General features: G+C 36.3%; 1 protein-coding gene across 2 annotated transcripts in view; it reads left to right on the top strand.

Moving 5' to 3' along the window:
- The first annotated feature begins 6,052 nt into the window (after positions 1–6,052).
- LOC131159322 (uncharacterized) overlaps positions 6,053–14,315 on the top strand; it is a 33,235-nt gene continuing 24,972 nt past the window's right edge. The window contains exons 1-4 of one of the 2 annotated variants that reach the window (XM_058114123.1): positions 6,053–6,437; positions 13,485–13,631; positions 13,857–13,971; positions 14,059–14,153. In XM_058114123.1, coding sequence (XP_057970106.1) covers positions 6,225–6,437; positions 13,485–13,631; positions 13,857–13,971; positions 14,059–14,153 — 570 coding nt within the window. In that variant the 5' untranslated portion in view covers positions 6,053–6,224. The remainder of the gene's footprint in view (positions 6,438–13,484; positions 13,632–13,856; positions 13,972–14,058; positions 14,154–14,315) is intronic. The other variant, XM_058114122.1, reaches the window with a different exon arrangement.

Here is a 14,315-nt window from a genome sequence, read left to right as displayed (position 1 = left end):
GCTTTTCAATAAGCCAGGTAAGGGGATAAACTAAATCAAAATTTTTCATGAAATTATTTACCATATTACAACATTTATTTTCAGAAATTATGTATGTATTAGCACAGTGTTTGAGAATACTACAATTGAACAAGAAAATGGATTTAATGATATTTATCAAGAAATATGGTTTCAGATCAGGTTTTATGCTTAAAACATTATTCATATTTGTGTGGCATGAGTATAATTTTCATGAAATTGTATTATATCATAATATTGTGATTTTCTCACAATAAGCATGTTTTTCTTAGTTTTTAGGAAAATCATGAAAACAGTATAGGAAATATTTTTAAAGTATGGTATTGAAACAGTATAGAGATTTCAAACTATGTATGTTAAAATATATGCTGGCGTAAGGGCCATGATTTTACATGATATAATATGTCGGTGTAAGAGTCGTGATTTTACATGATATAATATGCCGACGTAAGTGTCGTGGTTTTATATGATATGCTATACCGGTGTAAGGGCCGTGGTTTTACATGTTATATTATACCAACGTAAGGGTCGTGATTTACAAAAAATAATATGTCGGCGTAAGGGCCGTGGTTTACATGATATGGTTTGCAAAAAATTCATGAAAATATTATCATGACAGATATTATTATGAAATAACTATGTACCATTATTTGAGATTTACTATATGTTATCAGAACTCGGATGGCTTGGTTTAGGCTTTCATAAAGCACGGTACCGTAGCCATATGATTACGATCATGTATATGTTAGTGCCACATGTCATGAGGGACTGTGGGAGATCAGAAGTAGATGTGGTTCATGGCAGTGCGAGTGTCCCTCTAGCATCCAAACTAGGAGGGGTAGACCCATTGTACTTACAAACTTATGTTTTATCTAGATATGATACAGACAGCTTTACCAAATATGTTTTATGTACTATTACATGTATCACATGAAAATACTCATGTTGCCACACATTGATGTTAGTTTATTTTCCTTACTGAGAGATGTCTCACCTCAGCTATATAAACATTTTAGGAGACTCAGACAGAAGAGCGGATAGAGCTCCGCAGTGTTAGAGGTCGACTAAGCTACCTTATCAGAAGGGTGAGTTGTTGAGCTAGGGTTAGATTTATTTTTGGGGAGTGACCCTAGGTTACTTTTTCGTCTTTTGGAGGATGATTGTATATATATAATAGATTTAGTATAACCCTAGTATTGTGTTGGTGGGATGATTTAATATGTATATGATTTTACATTTTCCGCTGCTTAGGTATCAGAGTTGTGTTTCAGGTATATCTCTAGTACCCATGGGTCCAGGTTGATTATGTTTTATCAACTGAACAAGATATCAGGATTATTATGTTAAATGTAATAAAAAAATTATGGTAAAATAGGTAGGTTGTTACAGCGGAGGTGGCCCATATGAGAGAACTTATTGATGAAGTGATAGGATCACAAAAACATCAAGCAAGTTTGATAGGCGACATGTCAAAGGACTTTCGCCACACAATTGAAACTTTGTAGTCGCGGATGGCTGATCTGAATGCAAAGGTGAATCGGATGGTTCTTGCTATGGGGAACTCCAACACTCCGGGAGTTTGCAAGACCAAGGTACCAGAACCCAGGACGTATGGGGGTGCCCGTGATGCCAAGGAGTTAGAGAACTTCTTGTTTGATGTGGAGCAATACTTTCACGCTGTCAGGATGGCCTCAAAACAGGAAAAGATTGATATTGCGACCATGTACTTGGTTGGTGATACCAAACTGTAATGGCGTACCAAGTACAGAGAAATTGAAAATGGAAGTTGTGTGATCAATAGTTGGGCAGACTTGAAGAGAGAGCTCTAGGCTCAATTCTTTCCTGAGAATGTTGAGTATAATGCAAGGAGAAAATTGAGAGATCTCAAGCATACGGGATCAATCAGGGAATATGTGAAACAGTTTTCTACTTTGATGTTGGATATTCGGGATATGTCGGAGAAGGAAAAGTTGTTCTATTTTCTAGAGGGGATGGAACCGTGGGCAAGAACAGAACTTCATAGGCGAAGGGTTCAAGACTTGTCAACTGCACAAGCTATTGCAGAACGCTTAAATGACTACGCTGGTGATAATACCGCTTCGTCCAAACGGTTTGGCAGAGAGGGAAACAGTGGAAAGTCTTTCAAGAAGGGCAAACCCAAGAGTGGGGGAACCGACTCTAAATCATCGATCTCAAAGGAAGCTTCGTCGTCTCAAGGGTTCAACACACCCAATGGAAAAGGGAAGAGAAAAATTTTTGTGTTACTTGTGTGGTGGATCTCACAAAGTGAGTGAGTGTCAGCACAAGGGATTACTCAATGCCTTACAAGCTTCCACTTCGGGAAAAGTGGTGTAAAGCGAGGAGGAAGAAGATGATGCCCCAAGGGTAGGTTCAGTGTGGCTGGTGAGCGCATTGGAAAAGCAGGTAAAAGCACCGAAAGTTACACGAGCAAAAGGGTTAATGTTTGTGGACTTGAGGATCAATGGGAAGAATACCGCTCTATAATGGATACGGGGCTACTCATAATTTTGTTTCGCAATTGGAAGCATGGAGACTCAACTTATCCTTAGAGAATGATACAGGACGCATGAAAGTAGTTAACTCTGTAACCCAGCCTACTCTAGGAGTAGCCAAGCAAGTGATTGTAAAGCTTGAACAGTGGAAAGGTCATGCGAATTTCATAGCGGTGTCATTGGATGACTTTCTAGTCATTCTAGGAATGGAGTTCCTAAGGGGGACCAGGGTAGTGCTAATGCCTTTGGCTGGTTCCCTGTGTCTGATGGGAGATCACTCATGCATGATACATGTCGTTGCAACGAAAGGAGACGATGGGAAGTCCCTTTCAACCATATAACTTAATGAGGGATTGGATCAGGGTGAGCAAACACGTTTAGCCACGGTGGTGGTAGACAAAGAAGTAGGCCAAGGGCTGGAGCCTATGACCGTCCAAGCGGTGTTGGATGAGGATAAGGAGGGGTGGTGGATAAGCTGCCTCACAATTTGCCTTCACGACGAATTGTGGAGCATGAGATCGAGTTGTTATTAGGAGTGAAACCACCTACTAAAGGACCATGTCGTATGGCGCCTCCAGATATAGTAGAGTTGGGAAAACAGCTTGATGAATTGGAAGCGGGATGTGTTCGCCTTTCCAAAGCACCGTTGGGAGCATCGGTGTTGTTTCAGAGGAAACATGAAAAGCATCTACGGAAGGTGTTCGACAGGCTGAGGGGAAATAGTTTGGATGTGAAAAAAGAGAAATGCTTTTTTGCTCAGTGGAGCAGCAAATTCCTTGGTCATGTGGTTGAACAAGGTCGTATCCGGAGGGGTATAGAGAAGGTAAGGATGATTCAAGAATGGGAGATCCCCATGACAATGAAGGAGTTGCGTTCCTTTCTTGACCTTACTAGATATTACAGGAAGTTCATTGAGGGGTATTCATGGAGAATGACAGGACTACTGGGGAGGTATTGTTGGCCGCACACGCAGGATGATATGGTTGATTATACCAAAACTTGTCTTACTTGCCAACAAGACAAGGGGGAGCGGAAGATGTATGGTACTTTCATAGCCGTACCAAAGTATTGTTTGGAAAAGGAGATGACACAATTGTTCCTTATGACTGTTGTGAAACATTGGGGTGTTCCCTAAGTTATTATTCGTGACCGAGATTTAATGTTCACTGACAACTTCTTGATATAACTTTTTAGGATATTCAAGTCATATATTGACATCTCTTCGATTTCTCACCGACAAACAAACAGACAAATGAATAGATTCAGAGAGCTGCTAGGTGAGTACTTGTGTCATTTTGTCAACAAAAACCAAAAGAATGACGTGCAACTACTTGATGTGGCTCTATTCTGTGGCAATGCCCAAAGGAACTCAACAACCAACAAAAGCCCTTTTGAGCTTGTTACAGGTCAGTTGCCCCTGTTACCTCACATAGTGGGCGAGCCACATAGACGAAAGAGTCCCAGGGCGTACATCTTCACCAAAGATTGGAGACAGAATGCAAAGTTTGCTCGAGCCTATCTAGAGGAAGCTCCTAAGCAGATAAAGAAGTGGGTAGATCAGGGGAGAAGACCGTAGTTTCATGTTAGCTGCCTCAAGCTATTCAACGCCGACACCAATGACCTGAGCAGAAGTTAGTCCAACAGGGCAGAGTTGAAGACAGTGTAACCTGACAGACGTGAAGTTGAAAAGATCCTTGTAAACAGAAAGTTCATATCCTCAAGGAAGAAGAGGCAAAAGTTCCTAGTGAAGTGGAAATGCCTTGATGACAAAGAAATCAGCTGGATTTCTGCGGAAGATATTCAACCGTTCGTGGACAAACTTGAAATGTACCTACCGCCAAAGTCTCGAGGACGTCGACCGCATAAGTGGGGGAGAATGTCATGAGCTAAGCTAGTTCAGAGCATTATGCTTGCCTGTAACCGTTTGTCTCGTGTTCTTGGGATGGGTTTCCATCATGTAAATATTAGTGTAGGATTATTTTCTACTAGTAGTGTCTTTGTATGCCAAATAAGGTAGTATGACTCCTCGGTCACTTTGATGTTTCCTAGTGTTAGAGTGGGAATGACCTAGAAAGCTCTTTAGGGGAGGGTGAGTGTTCATCAGTCATTGTAAAACTCATTAGTTATTGTCAACGTGTTTAACCTATTTGCCTCCCTCGCTAAACACACATTATCAATGGAAGTGTTGTTAATTAATTGCGTAGATTCAATGTTTACTGCTTACTTGCTACTGCTTTCATGAATGCTTACTGTTTCCGCTACCATTTGATTGAATGCTAATGAAAGTGTTTCGTGGATGAATGTTTGTAAACGATAGGCTGGCTAGTTAAATAAGAGTACTTTAGCTAGCGTCGCACGACCCTTCTCAAAGGTGTGAGAATAGTTGGACCGTGACACATTGCAATATACACCTATGGTATCTAATTTATTGATTTGAATGGTTCATTTTTAATGATATAAAAGACATGGGAAATTTTTTTATTTATTGTTACTAAAATTTATTTAGATTTATTTAATGATACAATAATTCATTATTAATTTGACTAGTTGTGGACACGAGAATAAAAAGTTAGAGGTGTCATTAAATATAACTAGTTGTGGACATTGAGACACAAGAAAAAATTAGGTCCTTCTATCGAGCCTTTCTAGCTAGTGAAAACAATTCAAACTATGAGTCATATAAGATGAATGTGAGCCCAACCAATCCCCCATTTCCACAAAAGGAGGATAGGCAGATGAACCATTGGGCCTGAATGTCCGGTTCAAATGGGAGATCATTTTAGGAATAATAAAGAAGAAAAATCTTCATTATTCCTTAAATATTAATTTAGATCAATGAGATCTCCTAGCAATACGTAATATGGTTTTCATTGATCCTTTTATGTGTTATCTATACTAATATAAAGGGAATTCTCCTATTTGACGTCATTTTCACAAATGTTAAATTTATCCCTATAACTACCAATGATGATTCCAAAATACTTCTTTTAACTACCCACAGCTATCTTAAAATACCCTTAAAATTATATCAAATTATCCCTATAACTGCTCATAATTATTTCAAAAGACTCCTACAACTATTCCAAAATGCCCTTATACTATTTAATTTTTTATTATTTTATTTATAATTTAAATTTTTTTTAAAAATAGAAAGTTGTAGAGCACGCACATAGTGCACGTCCATGACTAGTTTATGTAATATGAATTGTTTCATTTTGATTGGTCAATTTTTTTTTCACCATACGAATAGGTAAAATCTTATTCTTAAAAAAATTATTAAATTAAGCTGCTTAACCACATCGCATTTTATATTTTAAGTTTTATAGAAAAAATTAACTTAAATAAATAATTTTTAATTTAAAAACATTCAACTTCTAGAGATAGAATGGATTATGTGAAATATGTGACACTTGTAATCCAATCAATTTTCAAATTTCAATGTTATTAACTATTTTTAATAGTTAAAATCTCAAAAAAACTTTAGTTGATTTTATTAAATAATAAAAAAAATAAAAAATAAAATTGGAGCATTGGTGGTTAACCTAAGGGAAGAACAGTGTAGGCTTCTTCAAAAGACCTTCCCCTACGCAACGTTAAAGAAGGAAGATCTTTCCGTTGCAGTTCCCATCACTGTCTCTCGCTGCTGCTGAAGCTGCTGCTGGTATTTAGGGCGAGGGTCACCTGAGGATAGAGATGGCGCCGCCGGAAGCGGGAGGGGATGGAGGTGGGGACGGAGGAGGGCAGCGAAGGGGCAATCAACCACAACAAGGAGGTTTTGGACAGAGCATCACTGGCTTAATACGAATTGCCGTCTTTTGGTACTTTGCCTCCAAATTCTTCACCCCTAAAAAGCCTGCCGATCCTTCTCCCCAGATCTCTAATATCTTTCACAAAGGCGAACCCATGGTCTCTCTCTCTCTCTCTCTCTCTTCATCCCTGTGTGCGTTTATTTATTTATTGTTTTCGTTCTTGTATCGGTTAATTTGGTGATTGAGGTGCTTGTTTAATTATCAACTGGCTGCAGTCTGTGTTGATATTATTTTGATGGTTGTTGACAATTGAGTAAAATTGATGGGATTATGGCAGTTAATTACGGGCATTATTTTTGAAGTTATTGGCTGTTGTTTAGTAATATAAATTCACGAATTTACCCATTAGTTGAGATTTTTTTTTTAAATTTAAATTTGTAGAGAAAAAGACTTTGAATTAGTAGATGAAGGAGATATTTTAGGAATAATAAGGAAGAAAAAATATGTTTGAAAACTGTCTCCTCTACACTTAATTTATAGTAGATATAATACAATAAAGCATATCTTAAGCTCTCTTATTATACAAAAACTACAACAACAAACCAAGCCTTAAGTCCCTCTACTGTGGTAGGCAACATGAATCTTTTCCGCCAATAGTCGGTCAAGATTCATACCATAGTTATTTGAAAAGTTTTTACGTTGGTTGCCAACTACCTAACGCAACCCTCTTCCTTTACCTGGGACCGGCTGTATGTGTAAAGATTAGGATATTGAGTGCATCACAATTAAAATCCTGTTCTTTCTAATCCCCAGTTCTCCTTGGGGCAGAAATGCAACACTTAATGCATGAGGCTCCCATGCCGTAGGAGGAAATGATATAGATGGAGCATTACCTTTGGAAAGGCTGTTTTCCTGACCTAAATCTGCGACCTTCATGAAAAGTAAAAGAAATTGAAATTTTCAAGAATATCGGATTTTCACTGATTATGGTTTAGGAAATTTGAAAAACCTCTCGCCACTGTGCTGATTGCAGTTGTATGTTGTGTTATGTAGACATGTGCATTCATACAAGGAATATTTTGAGTATACATAAACAGACATACATCCATTCGTGCACGAACTTCATAAAATAGGATTTGTTTTATTAGGTGTCAACTTGTGTGTTGGTTTCTATATTTTTCATTTTGTGTTGTATCATGAATAGTCCAGTACAGTTAATTCCTATAAAATTTTCAAAATGATTAAAATTATTCTCTCTGTTGTTTGCACCAAAACTCAATTATGATCACTTTATTTTAGCATATTATTGATAAAATCAAGATCTTCTTCATATCATGACAAGCCACTAGCATGGGCTACTTAATGGAGGGTTTATTTTTTCTATCAATAATGTGCTTCTTAAGGGCCATCTTTTCGTTAATTGTAGTTTTTGATCTGTGCGTTTCCAGCAAGAGGAGTAAGTTCTGATTGGATCTTTTTATTGGAGGAATGACCTGGAAGTTATTCTCTAGAGAGAAGATATTAGAGGGAGACTGGAATATGGAATAAAATGGATCAAGGAGGGTGATGTAGGACAGCAATATAATATCAGAAATCAGAGAAAGAACTGAGAATTATGAGAGAGAATTGGAAGAAGAGAGGAAGGAGAGAAGGGCAGGAGGAGAACTACAGAAGTACATAAAGATAGAAACAGAGGCAGAAATACAGAATAGAACTAGAATGTAACGCCTGAACCCACGCTTTGGGGTGAACCCCACATGTTTTTTATAATGCGTCATGAAAGTTGGAGGTCCCAAACCCACATAGAGCTGAGGTGCTTCTCCTCCTAGCGAGAGGAGGGGGGGGGGGGGTGTTGGGTGAGGTAGACAATCCAGGAGAGCTGTCTTGGAGTATGGAGGGGTCCCAACCAATAACTGTCACAATAACTTAAGCGTATTTACATAAAACCCCAATGCAATAAGAATTACAAAATTACCCCAAAGTACTTAAACACACAAAATAAACCTAAATTAACTGAACTTCTAAAATAACTAGAGTTTTTCCAAACTAAAAAAAAAAAAGCCTAGCTATAATATAAACATTTAAAGTTCTCTATTGGTGGTTCTCCATTAGAGGGTGATTGTAGTTTGCTAATGGGAGAGCGAAGAGTTTCTCTAAGTAGTTCAGAGTTATATTCAGGTGTTTATAATTAGAGATTATAGGCAAGTAGGTAAGGCAATTACTCTATGTTATAAGGAGTATAACTAGGTTTTGTAAGGATTTTGTAATTGATGGGCTTAATTGGATTCATTAAAGTACTGTTTGGTGGGGGGGCGGGGGACTTCTCGTTGGTAAGAGTAATCATTTGATGTAAAGGTAAAATGGGAAGTGTTTGAGGTGGGGAAGTTATAAGGCTACAGTCCAGAGGTTTTAGGTAATTTACTGTAGCCTTTTCCTTTTCCTTTTCCTTTTCCTTTTCCAGAGAAGTTGGGAAGTTGTTAAAGAAGAAATTATAAGTTTTTTTCATCAGTTTCATGATCATGGTGTTGTTGAGAGGAGTGTGAATTTTACTTTTATTTATTTTTTTGAGATGGGTTTTTCCAGCAGCATGAAGGACCACAGGCTTATTAGTTTGGTTATTGGTCTTCATAGAATCTCGACTAAGGAGCTGTGTAGAAGACTTAGAGAGGTTTTGGGAGAAATGACTGTGTTGTAAAGTCTTATCTTCAGGAGAGGTTGATTCATGTTATATTAGCAATGAGGGGATTGAGAGTAAGGGTAATGCAGGGGAAGCATCAAGGTTCTGCAGGCATGGGAGAATTTAGAAGAAAGGAAGGAAGGGAAGGGAAGAGAGAGGAGATACCAGCGGGTTACTCATGTTCAATGCCATTCAAATTCATCAACAACTGCTACAAATATGGCTTTCACACACTATTTATGAGAAAACCTCTTCATATGAAAATTACGCATAAACCCCTAAAACTAAATTACATAAACAACATATCCTAGAATACACAAATACTACAAGCATACCCCTAGAATACACAAATATTATAAACAAGCCCCCAACATACACATAATACTATACTAATTAAACTAAATATGTAATAAACTACTAATTAAACCCAACAATCCCTTTAACCTGATTTATCTTAATTATTCTCCAACATGGCTCTTCCTAAGGTCTTGCATCTTGTCCTATGTCAAAGGGGAAGGGCAGGAAAGATGTTGTCTTTAGGAAATGCTTTAAAAAGCCTTTTGATCATGGTCTAATGATTCTGTCGAGGATATGCTGGCTATTTATTTTCTTTTTGGGGTTCGGAAGGAGCAAAGGCGAGGCTGCTTTATGAAGATGTGGTTTGTTTGCTATTGGGGGTACAACAACAACAACAACAACAACAACAAGCCTTAAGTCCCACCAGGTGTGATCGGCTACATGAATCTTTTTTCTCCAATTCACAAATCAGGAGCGTGTTCCTCTATTAGATGAAGGGTTATTAATTCCTTCCTCACTGTCTCATTTCAAGATATTTTAGACCTACCCCTACCCCTTTTCATGTCAGACACAATAATTAACTCACTTCTCCTTACAGGTGCTTTACTAGGCCTGTGTTTTAAGTGCCCAAACCATCGAAACCGCCCTTCCCTTATCTTGTTTTCAATTGGTGCTATGCCTAAATTATCACGTATGTGTTCATTTCTTACTTTATCTTTTAATGTTAAACCATTCATCGACCTTAACATTCGCATTTCAACAAATTTTTTTTTTTTGTACATGTTGTTTCTTAGTTGCCCAACACTCTGAACCATAAGCTTGCCTTATAGCCATCTTATAAAACTTTTCTTTTAATTTTAAGGGTATTCTACGATTACACAACACACCTGATGCACTCCTCCATTTTACCCAGCCTGTTTTAATTTTATGTACTACATCTTTTTCAATTTCCCCTTTAGCTTGCATAATAGATCCAATATATCTAAATCTATCAATGCTATTAATCTCTTAATTATCAAGTTTAATCTCCTCTCTATTACTACTATTTACATTACTGAAATTACATTTCATATATTTTGTCTTATTCCTACTTATCTTGAACGCTTTAGACTCTAATGTGGCTTTCCAAAGTTCTAGCTTAGATTCCTCTCTGGTTCTACTATCATCAACCAACATGCTATCATCTTCAAACAACGTACACCAAGGGATCTCATTTTGGATATTTTTAGTTAGTTCATCAGTTACTAAAGTAAAAAGATACAAACTCAAAGTAGAACCTTGATTTACACCCACTGCAATTGGAAAATCTCTAGATTCACCTTCTACAGTCTTAACGCTAGTCACTACTCTATCATACATATCCTTAATGACTCCGTATATCTACTACAACTCCCTCATTTTCTAAGACCCACCAAAGAACTTCCCTAGGTACTCTATCGTAAGCTTTCTTTAGGTCAATGAAAATCATATGCAAGTTCCCGTTATTTTTCCTAAACTCTTCCATTAAAATTGTTAAAAGATAATTAGCTTTTGTTGCTGATCTCCCAAGCATAAAACCAAATTTATTTTTTGAAATCTTTATTTCTAATCTTATTCTATGTTCAATTACCCTTTCCTATAATTTCATTGTATGACTCATAATCTTAATTCCTCAATAGTTATTAGTTATTACAGTTTTGAATATGACCTGTGTTTTTGTACAAAGGTACTAATGTACTTTTCCTCCATTCTTTTGGCATTTTCTAGGTTTTTATAATAGTGTTGAATAGATTAGGTAACCATTTAATTCCTTTATCCGCTAAACATTTCCAAACTTCAATTGGTATTTTATCTAGTTTTATAGATTTCCCATTTTTCATTTTTTTAATGTCATTTTAACTTCAAGGACTTTAATTTTGTGAATAAATCTTTTATTTGTAGTCATCTCCTCATTTGTCACTTCCAAGTTCAATATTTCATTTTGGTTTTCATTAAACAACTTATCAAAGTATCTCAGCCACCTCTCTTTTATGTCTTCTTCTCTAATTTAGACATTATCATTCTCGTCCTTTATACATTTTACATACCTAAATCTTTGCATTTTCTTTCTCTAGCTCTAGCAAGTTTATAAATGTCTTTTTCTCCCTTTGTATCTACTTTAGCATATTTAGTGTCATAAGCTCTATTTTTAGCTTTAATAATAGTATTTTTTGGCATATTTTCTTGCTTCTTTATATTTTTCAAAAGTTCCTATATTTCTACAATTTTGCCATATTTTAATATTTCTACAATTTTGCCATATTTTATACCAATTTCTTTTTGTTTTAATGGTTTTTTAGATTTCTTGATCCCACCACCAACTTTCTTCACTACATCTTCCTTTGGACTCACCTAAAACTTCTTTTGCTATCCTTACGATAGAATTTGCCATTCTATCCCAAATAGTATTTGTATCAACCTTATCCCCCATTGTCCAATCACACTCTTTGATCATTTTATCTTTAAATTTTACTATATTATCTCCCTTCAAGTTCCACCATGTAGTTCACTTGCGCTGATTTATGCTACTCCTTCTCTTCCATTTTTTTTATAAATATATATTTAATACTAAGACTCCATGTTGTGTAGCCAAACTTTCACTTGGAATAACTTTACAATCCTTACAAGATAGATGATCCTCGTTCTTAGTTAAAAAGAAATCTATTTGGCTTTTATTACACCCATTCTTGAAGGTTATTAAGTGTTCTTCCCTTTTTATAAAGCAAGTATTCAATATGGCCAAATTGTAAGACATGGAAAAATCTAAGATTTATTACCTCCCTCATTTTTATCTCCATATCCGTGGCCTTTATGTATCCTCTCATATCCTATATTATCCTTTCTAATGTGACCATTCAAATCAGCTCCTATGAATGTCTTTTTAGACATTGGTATCCCTTGTAAAATACTATCCATATCTTCTCAAAATTGTCTTTTAAGATTTTCTTGTCCTATTTGGGGAGCATACACACTAATGACGTTCACTATCTCAAAGCCTAAAGCTATCTTGATTTTAATGATCCTATCCCCTTTTCTTTTAACATCTACTAAAATATCTTTTAGGCCTTTGTCTACAATAATACCCACTCTGTTTTTATGTTTCTCTTTACCAATATACCAAAGTTTAAATCCTGATTTTTCAATTTCTCTAGCTTTCTCTCCTACCCATTTTGTCGCTTGAAGGCAGATTAAGTTAATTTTCCTCCTAAGCATTGCGTCCACTATTTCCATACTTTTTCCCGTAAGAGTCCCTATATTCCAAGTTGCTAATCTAATCTTAGTTTCTTGTGCTAACTTTTTTATCTTCTCCCATGTATACTGACCCAATCCATTCCTTTGACCTAGGTGAATTTGGTAAGAATTCATGATAATATAATTTGACAAAGTTTTATGTTGACTATTAGCTACCTAACACGACCCTGGTTCTTTATCTTGGCTTGGGACTAACTATGTGTGCAAAGAATTTGTGTTACATAGGCAAAGTACATGTTTGCTATTTTTTTTTTTCGTGTAGACAAATTTTTAAATCACACCCTACAAATAGTAGAAACCACACACCATTTTTAATAAAAATGCATTAAAAAAAATTTCAAGCATACAATTTTGAGTGTGAATCAAGCTAGACTACAATTAAAAAAAATCATGCAATAATACTTTTTGAAAAAATTTGTATATTCCAAAACTTGTGAATGAAAATCACAAAAGCACAAAAATGCATATATTAAGCCTACAAAAATGCTGTGTAGTGGGGGTATTGGATGGAAAGGAACAGTTGCATTTTTAAGGGGAAGAAGGCTTCTTGGGCTTTTGTTAGAGATAAGATTCAGTATTTGGCTTCTTTATGGGCTGTTGCTGTTGGTTGTTTCAAGGGATTCAGTCTTGAAAATGGTCAGCATAATTTGCTTGGCTGTTTTGTATTAATTGTTATGCTTTTCTACTTTAGTTTTTCTGCTTTTTCTCTTATCCGGGAGGATTCCCTATTCTCCTGTATTGTATATTCTTTTTCTATTAATATTCTTCTTCTTTTGTGATAAAAAAAAAATATATATTAGAGAAGTATGTTGTGTGCCAGCTGGATAACAATTGGAGTGTGCCTGTTTAGTATTTTGGCTGCCATTATCTCATACTGCATATGATTTTTTTCCCTCTCTTGTTTCCTTCTCATTGTATGCCCCATAATTGAACCTAATGACTACTGCTTTTGGTATCCAGGATATGTGGTTTTATCTTTCTAAACAGGAAAAGTTCAATGATTTTGGTAGTGAAGGTGCACTCATTTGGCATGAAACAAATATCCCTTATGCTGTTTGGGGACCAGACAGTACTAGGTCTCTTTCTTTGAAGTATTATCCATCTGAGGTATCATCTTTACGATGTATTGGATATCTTTTTTCTTTTTTGTGTTCTATGTTTAAATGGTCCTTTTATTTTTTTTTGTGCCCTTTGGGGGCAGGCGATTCGTGTTTACTTCCATTTTAAGGCTCCATGTAAGATTCTTTAGTTATCTTAATTCCATTCTTGTGTTTTTTATTCATCTTATGAGTTTTACATTTGAAATCATTGATATGATGTTTTTTGTTCCAGGCTTTGAAGCACAATGGAAGTCTTTATGCTCATGTTTTCTTTGCACGCTCTGGTTACCCTGCTGACCCCAGTGATCCTGAGTACGAACCACTGGCTGCCTTTGGAAGGATGCATCGTAAGACTCATCTCTGAATGCCTTGAGATACCACTGTAATGGGTTTAGACTAAGATTGAAACAAATATTCTCTTTACTTGATTTTAGCTGTTGCAACATATTTTCCCAAGTCAAAAGCAGATAAGAAGAGGAGTCTATTGGGGAGTTCCAAGAGTGCTGATGAGGGTGAAGTGGAGTCTGAGGTTTGTCCCTGACATTGAAGTGTGTGTGTAAACTATCCCGAATTAAAATTACTAGGGATGCATTTTAGCTTATAGATGCTGATTTCTTATATCTGTATTGCTTTTCTCTAAATTATGGGGAAAAAATATTTTCCCATTTCATGTTGTGGGGTAGCATTTTTT

The sequence above is a fragment of the Malania oleifera genome, chromosome 7 (assembly GCF_029873635.1).
Source record: "Malania oleifera isolate guangnan ecotype guangnan chromosome 7, ASM2987363v1, whole genome shotgun sequence".
NCBI classification, from domain to species: Eukaryota; Viridiplantae; Streptophyta; class Magnoliopsida; order Santalales; family Ximeniaceae; genus Malania; species Malania oleifera.
Note: the sequence above shows the minus strand (reverse complement) of the source record. Positions and strands in the feature narration are given on the sequence as shown.